Source organism: Chaetodon trifascialis, chromosome 14 (genome assembly GCF_039877785.1).
Source record: "Chaetodon trifascialis isolate fChaTrf1 chromosome 14, fChaTrf1.hap1, whole genome shotgun sequence".
Taxonomy (NCBI): domain Eukaryota; kingdom Metazoa; phylum Chordata; class Actinopteri; order Chaetodontiformes; family Chaetodontidae; genus Chaetodon; species Chaetodon trifascialis.
In genome coordinates, this window is record NC_092069.1 from 24,567,325 (window position 1) to 24,575,000 (window position 7,676).

Consider the following 7,676-nt stretch of genomic DNA (forward strand, 5'->3'; position numbering starts at 1 on the left):
ATAACTTCTGCTATTGTTTTCATGTTTTTTTATTTGAGTTTTTATTATTATCTTTTAGCACATTTCAAAACAGTGCCAAGAATTTGCATTAAAATAAAGTTTTCATGAAATACTTTGATACAATAACAAAAAACGGGGAGCAAATGAGTGCAGATGAAGGAAATTATATATATATTATACATAATATACATTATTAAAAATTCAACACATGATTTCAAGATCAGGAGTTTTAGCAGCCACAATCGTTTATTTAACTTAATGTCGTATTAAACTACTTCAGATGATGAAATATGACTTTTACATGACACCGTTTTGACAGCTGCACAGAAACAGTGAAATTTGTGGAAAATCTTAAATTTATATTTAGGCCTCACGCTTGACTGAGCATTGCGTCACTGGTCCGTCGCCAAACATTTTATTTTGAAGGTGCCGACGGGAACTCCTCCTGCCTCCTAGCTGGTCTGTCTTGACGGCGGCACCGCGCAGCTCCTACTTCACAGGCAGCCTGCGGAGGAGAGCCACCAGTCCGAGTTGGTCGATCCGAAGCAACGAAACGCACCGACTGGCATCCGCGCCGGAGAGGATCGAGGAGCCGCGTTCACTGCGTCCAGTCCGCCTCGTCCTCACCGCCCCGCGCACGACAGGATGAACGCGTCCTGGAGGTTCGGACACCTTGGACCGCAGCGCGCAGCGGAAAGCAGGATTTTGTGAAGAAGTTGGCTTTCGCAGCGGCGGTGCCCGAGCTCTGGACTCTCGCTGTCAAGTCGTGAGGGGGATTTCTGACTTTTTTTTCCACTGTCGCCAAACGGCTCACAGAAGCGCGAGGACTTACGGATTTTAAAGTAGTTTTGTGGGTTTTTATGAAGTTTAAAGGAGAGCAGCGGCTGGTTTTCTTCTTCTGAATGCTTGGTGACATCTGAAGGGCTGATATTTACAGTCACAACGGGATACTGTGGGTAAGTGGTCCACTTCCATTATTATTATTATTATTATTATTATTATTATTATTATTAGTCACTATCGATTCTTTGCAGCCTCTGTGAAGCCATTTTACAAATAGCTTCACTTCCTTGTGTCAGTCAGGTTGAGCTCTCCAGGCGCTCGGCGTTAAGTCGCGGTGCTGTAGGCGACTTCAGATTGTGTACGGTGTGTGTGTGTGTGTGTGTGTGTGTGTGTGTGTGTGTGTGTGTGTGTGTGTGTGTGTGTGTGTGTGTGTGTGTGTGTGTGGAGCGTGGGGCGGTAGTGCCACCACACAGGTGCCGCAGAGGGAACGGCTTGTGGGTCCCCGGGCTGTGCGCACTCGGCGCGTCTCGGCCGGAGTCAGCGGGGCTCTTTCCTTGGTTTGGAGGAAGCGCGCATGCCGTTGGCTTCTTTTTCTTATTAACAGTGGCTGCGCTGTGTGTGGCGCAGGTTCGTGAATTTACACACGCCGCGGGGCTGAAAATGAGTTTTGGGGTTTTTTTGTTTTTTTTTGTGTTTTTTTTACCTTAAAAGTGGCGGTTGATTTGAGCAGGTCTCACGTTTTCAATGGGAATCAAGTTGCTTAAAGAATTTCTTGAAATGCTTCTTCCAAAGTGTCTCTCAGCGCCTCATTCTGTCCAGTTTTAAAATATGTGATTTCCAGAAAATTCCTGGAATGAGGGGAAAAAATGTGAAAGCCAGTGGCAGCATCTGAAGAAAAGGCAGACGTACGAATTGTGGAATTACGCACGTTCGTGTGTCTATCAGGATGGCTCGAGGATGCCCATTAGATGCGTCTAATCCCAGTTTGGTTTCCGCGTTTCATCAACCAAACGTTTCCATGCATAATTTCACTGTCTAAAAGTGAAATATTGACTTTCATCGCCATCGTTTGCTCGTTTGGATGAACACGCCTTTTCTCCTCACTGCAACAGTGACGTCTTCTCTGGTTAGCAGCAGAAATATGAATTACACATCAGCCTCTTTCACACAGCCGCACTCCCTAATGCCTCTGATCATCTCTGAAGTTTCTCCAGAAAGCAGCACATTTCCCCCCCTCCCTCCCTTTGAATGAACGAACTGTGCGGTTCTCTCCCCTCAGCAGCAGATCAGTCATCCCCTCTTCAAACACATGCGCTTCAATGGGATTCAGATGCTGATTTTGGCCACTCGTCTCAGCTTTGACTCCCACCACGTCAAGTCATCACCGGAGAAAATTACCGGATTATGGCATCCTACGAGAGAGGGGGCCTGAAATGAGATTGGAGACTTGTATTCCATTAGCCCATTAAATGTCGGAGCCATAAAACAAGCGTGCGCGTGATAATAGTTGGGCTAATGCTGCAAATTAATTGTATCTATTGACCCGAGAAATAACGCACGCCAGTTTGCAGCGTTTTCAATCAGAGGCGAGCCTCAGACACATTCGGTTCCAAATGAGACTCTGATTGCCTCTTTTCATTACCGAAATTGGCCTGAGACCATCCCTCTGCGTGGAGGTTGGGTGCCTTTTTCTTCTCCCCTTTTAGAGGGAGCAGAATGGTGCATTAATTGGCTCCAACTTGCCTAATTTGAGAAGAAAGGCTGATCTTATTCATACACAAACACTAGTTCACGGACATATTCCAGTAATAACAGCCCAGTGTGTTGCAGCAGTGACCTTATCTGGTCTTTAGAGCAGATTTGTGTCCTATTGAATCTCTGTGGGACTCCTGTCTCTCAGAGTATGTGTCTGATATTATAGTTTTTAACTTTATTTGTCTTAATTATTTGCTTTTTATTGGTTAAAAGTCCTACATTTCTGCAGGAACTTGCACTGCACCCTTACACACTCTTTACTGGTGCACTGTCGTAGTATTCACTGGTATTCTCTTTACTCCATACATCCACTCTAACGTCCCTGTGAGCTCCTTTAATGTGTCTCATGCAGTTATAGCAGAGATTATGAAGCTTTCTGACATTTCTGTTCCTGTGGTGTCTGCTGTAATGTTCATAACTCTTTCTGAAGAACTCTTTCTTCTTCTTCCTTCATTATTTATGTTTCTTCTTTACTCTCAGAGGGACTTAAGTGTCCCTCTGCATCCTCTTTTACATGCAGAGGACATTTGTGTGGACAGGTTTTGCAGTGTAGGACACATGACAAGACGGTTCACCCCTCCCGTCTCAGTGTTGGCCCAGGTGAGCTCTGTCCACCGCCTGCAGCGCTTCACACCTGGAGTCACACGGCTCCTCTGACAGCTTTAAAACGGCTCGGCCGATCGATATCTCTTCTCACCTGAGGGTGCGTTTCAAAAGAGGGTGAAGTGATGAAGGCGGGAAGGAGCAGTGAGGGGACAAGAGGAAGGGAGACGGGGTGAGGAGCAGAGAGACGGGAATATATGGGGGTAGAAGAAGAAGGGGGCTCTGATTCAGAAGTGTCTGTCTGTCTGTCTGTCTGTCTGTTTGGCAGCTGTTTGCACTCGTGCTCTCCCACAAACCTCTGATCCCCCCGTCCCAAAATGACGAGTGGGTGCATCCCGGCTGTTGATTCTCCAGCTTACTCATTAAAGATTACCGACACTCCAGAGAGGTGTGACTAGCATGTGACCGCCTCGCATTGATCCTCGCTGAGGGGAGCAGGGATGACAGGGATTTGAACCCCGGTTAAAGCATTTTTCTGCCTGCGAGCGATTACAGAGTGAAGATAGTTCTGCATGATTAATGTTCATGTATTATTCACTGCTGCGGTTGTGTTTCCCTTTCATGCTTAAAGAAAATATTAGCATGAAAACACTTTGGAGGCTTTGAACTCCTCGCTGGGTCTTTGGGATCCCCATCGCCTCCTTTTCTTCTTCTCTGCTTCTTGAGGTTGTTAAGTGGAATCAAAGTGTTTTTAGTTGGCTGCAGAGAGTTTAGTGCCAATGTTCAACTTGTCCACTTTGGGGTAAAGTTCTTAGCTGAGTTTCATCCATCAGTGTTTTAAAGAAAGAGCATATAAGGTTACTATGCTGGCAAGGCAGGGCGTGTATTACCTACTGCTCTTACACAGCATTGAACTTTTTTCAGTTTCACGCTATCAGTCATGTTGCAACACTTGGCTGCTCCTCAAATTTAAGGATTCACGTTGAACACGAGGCGCTCTTAACTATTACCTGTCGCCAAATGAGTCTGCAGGCTGTGCTGTTTTCCACTTTCTTGTCCCACGTCACGTCTAAACAGATCTGCACGACACGAACCGACCCCGAAGCTTCACGAAGTCCCTCAAAAAAAGCTGAGATTTGCTTTTCCTTGCATGCGTCCGCGCCTGCCAGAGAAAACGAAAGCCTCAAATCAGAGAGGCCTGCAATCAGCAACCTCCACGCCTGGAGAGCGAAGGTCTTATCGTGCTGTATAAACAAACCGCAGCAGCGTGTAGGCGTCTAGTGTTGTAAAGGTGAGGATGAGCTGAGAGAGGAGAGGAAGGAGAAGCGCGTATGGAGAACATGAAAGGCTGCACAATGCTGGAGCATGAAAGGTGCAGTGGCAGTGTTTAGATTGGCCTCTGTGTGTGCGTCTGCGCTGCTTTATCTATCCGTGTGTGTCTTGTGAAGTTCCCCCAGTCGGTGTTTTCTGTGCTGAAGAGCGATAATGTGCAAACAGAGCCTCGCAGAGCCGGCCCGGGCTTCAGTTTGTGCTGAGCAAGGACTGGGTCACAGGTCCTCCGAGGGAAAGAAAAACAGTACTGTTAAGACTTAAGACAACACAAGCTTTCTCTGGACTGTGTGTGTGTACAATACACCTCTGTGTGTGCAAGCTGAGCCCACTCTGAGATGTTTGTGTGTGTGTTTCAGCAAACCTGTGCGCGTGTTTTTGTCAGGGCGGACGTCTCACAGCCAAGGCTATTCTGAAGCTGGACAGAGCCGCTAAGGTTTAAACTAACAGACGTGTGTGTGTGTGTGTGTGTGTGTGTGTGTGTGTCCGTGTGGGGGGTTTTGTGCTTTGCTTTTCTGGGCACCTCGCTCAGAGCTTTCTCCACGAACCTTGGTGCATTCCAGCTTCTCCCTGCTTAAGCAAACAGAGAGCAGAACACTCCGCCGTCGCTCGCCGTAGCCGTCACACTCCCTCCTCCTCCTCCTCCTCCTCCTCCTCCTCAGAGCCGTCGGGCACGTTGAGCAACTGATACTGTAGACTTCGGCATTCCTCATCCTGCAGGAAGATTAGAGAATTGGTGTCACTCTGTTGCTAAACCATGCAGAAGAGTTTCTCAGGCAGAAAAGAATGACGGGCTGTTCAGGTGAAAAACAATGTGATTCTTCTCTCTCTTCAACCGACGCTGCAGCAGCAGAGTTAAATCATTGCTTAATGAGCTCATAGTCCAGGCTGGAGGTGTGCTACTTCCTTCGCCGTCCTAATATCAGAGCTCCTATCCATCCGCCTTAACGATCAGGTGCTCTGAGAAAGCTTCTGAGAAAACCTGCGAAGATGGATTTCCACCATAATCCTTGAAATCTGTGTGGAATGTCAGGTCAAAACATGGTAGCATGTGTGCAGACCTCAAGGCGCTTCTTTGGTGCTGGTTATATCTTTCACATTTCACTTCCATTTCTTCTCGATTGCATGTTCTGCTGTGTTCAAACCTGGGCCTGCACCTCATGACGAGCGTCCAGACTTCTCTCTGCCTCTGAGCTCTGATTGATTTTTCCTTCTGTTGCTTTCCAGGTCAGTGGCGGGGAGTTGCCGGATAGTTCCTTGCGGCGTCGGAGGCCGCCCTTCTGCTGGACAGCATGCAAACGGAGGATGTTGTCTGAGTCGGAGTCGGGCCTCGCTGCTCTGCGTCTCGCCCCGTCGTCCAGAGGAATGACGGCGCTGTGGTGCTCACTCTGGCTTTCCTTCCTCCTGCCTCTCTGCGTCGCTCCGGCCAGGCTGCCCACTGCTCAGCCCACAGGTACGCAACGCCGAGCCGTGAGTGAATGCCACACTGGCAGCTGTCTTCATGGAAATCTGATGACGAGTTCACAGACGCCAGGACATTTGCAATTTGAAAAAATGTTCATGAAGGCATCGTGGCTGTTATATTTCAATGCTAAGACTAAAACACACATAGCTGCACAACTTGCTATGAGCACATGTGCTAATTGGTTGTTGTTAGTGATGAAATTTTGGACAGATTAGTCATTTAACAAGCAAAAAAAATAAGAATTTTTCAGCTTCTGAAATGTGGAGGATTTTCTGCTTTCCTCTGTTTTATGTCACTGCGGATTGAATATCTTCTGGTTTTGGGCCGTTGGTCAGACACAACAAGCGTCTTTGCTCAAACGGGAGGTGAGAAAAGGAAAGTTGAGGCGCCACTTTTCTCGCAGCTCGAAACCAAAACACAGCTGAGAGGAATTCTCCTCACGTCGGTTTTCCACTCAGTCGGCTGAAATGCTGCTTGTCCGACGGCGAGGACGACGTTTAGCTGCTCAGACACCTTCGCTTCTCTTCCTCAATTGTCCCTCGCTTCATTTTTCATGCTAATATGACATCTGCTCAGAAGCGCGCTCCGCTTTCTGTGTGTTCATCACTTCAAATAAGGGCCTTTCAAAAGGCACATTTATTGTTTATATGAATGCGCTGGAGTCTTTCTTTTTTTACGAGGAGGATTTTAATTGGACTCTTCTCGGTTCACTGAGCTTAGCGCGATTTTCCCTCTTTGTTCTGGAGGCAGAGAAATACCCGAAGATCAATCCAAAGTAAACGTCGACCGTGTTTGCTTTAATCTCTCCATATTGCGCAAAAAAAACCTAACACAGCGGAGTAATCTTCTTCTGAGGCGTTAGCCAAGTGTTGCCCCCCCCCACCCCCCTTTTCTCTTTTTCTGTGAGAGTTATTTAAAATGAGTCTTTGACACACTTTACACGCCGCAGTGCATTAAGAAAGACGAGGCGCTTTCTGGAGACGACCCAGCGTCTTATGCAAGCCGAGATACCCTGCACGTGTGTGTGTGTGTGTGTGTGTGTGTGTGTGTGTGTGTGTGTGTGTGTGTGTGTGTGTGTGTGTGTACAAGAACATGGACGTACAGTTTTTTTAACTTGTGCTCGAGACTTTAGATTTGAGACACGGACTTCAGCCTCAAAAACGAGGACTTGGGACTGAACTTAGACTTAACTGCTGCGGCTGACTCGACGCTCTGACCTGCAGCGGCTGACTCGACGCTCTGACCTGCAGCGGCTGACTCGACGCTCTGACCTGCAGCGGCTGACTCGACGCTCTGACCTGCAGCGGCTGACTCGACGCTCTGACCTGCAGCGGCTGACAGTAGAGCTTGTGCGTTTCGGTTTTAGGCCTCTGCTCTGAAAGGATTTGGTCTCAGCTTTGCAAAAGAAGCACGGTGAACGCAGCTTTGGAGGGAAAATGTTCAGACGCCACGTAAACGCCAGCATTTGGAGGCTGGAAAAACACGCATTCTGACACTTCCCCCAAAAAACATCTGAAACCAGCTCTGTGTCGGGCTGGACTGGCAGCTCCTCCACCTGCCCCCCCCTTTGCCCTCTCTCATGTAAACCCCCCCACGTTACAATAGACGTGTTGTGATTCTGTCCGCCTGATTGCCTTCCCTGCTGGGAGCCATCACAGCCGATCATGCTTGGCATCACAGTGTGTTTTTAAAGCCCCTCGGGGCGGCGGCTGTTCGGGCTGTGATCTCCGTGTACCTGCGCCGTATGAAGACACGGCCAAATACAGCCGGGACACGTCGCTCTGAAGAGGATATTGTTTCA

General features: G+C 48.1%; 1 protein-coding gene across 7 annotated transcripts in view; it reads left to right on the plus strand.

Moving 5' to 3' along the window:
* Positions 1-491: 491 nt before the first annotated feature.
* The window catches only part of fgfr3 (fibroblast growth factor receptor 3), a 65,345-nt gene continuing 58,160 nt past the window's right edge, over positions 492-7,676 (plus strand). For all 7 annotated transcript variants that reach the window (XM_070979005.1, XM_070979010.1, XM_070979004.1 and 4 more), the window contains exons 1-2: positions 492-956; positions 5,638-5,863. In XM_070979005.1, coding sequence (XP_070835106.1) covers positions 5,716-5,863 — 148 coding nt within the window. In that variant the 5' untranslated portion in view covers positions 492-956; positions 5,638-5,715. The remainder of the gene's footprint in view (positions 957-5,637; positions 5,864-7,676) is intronic.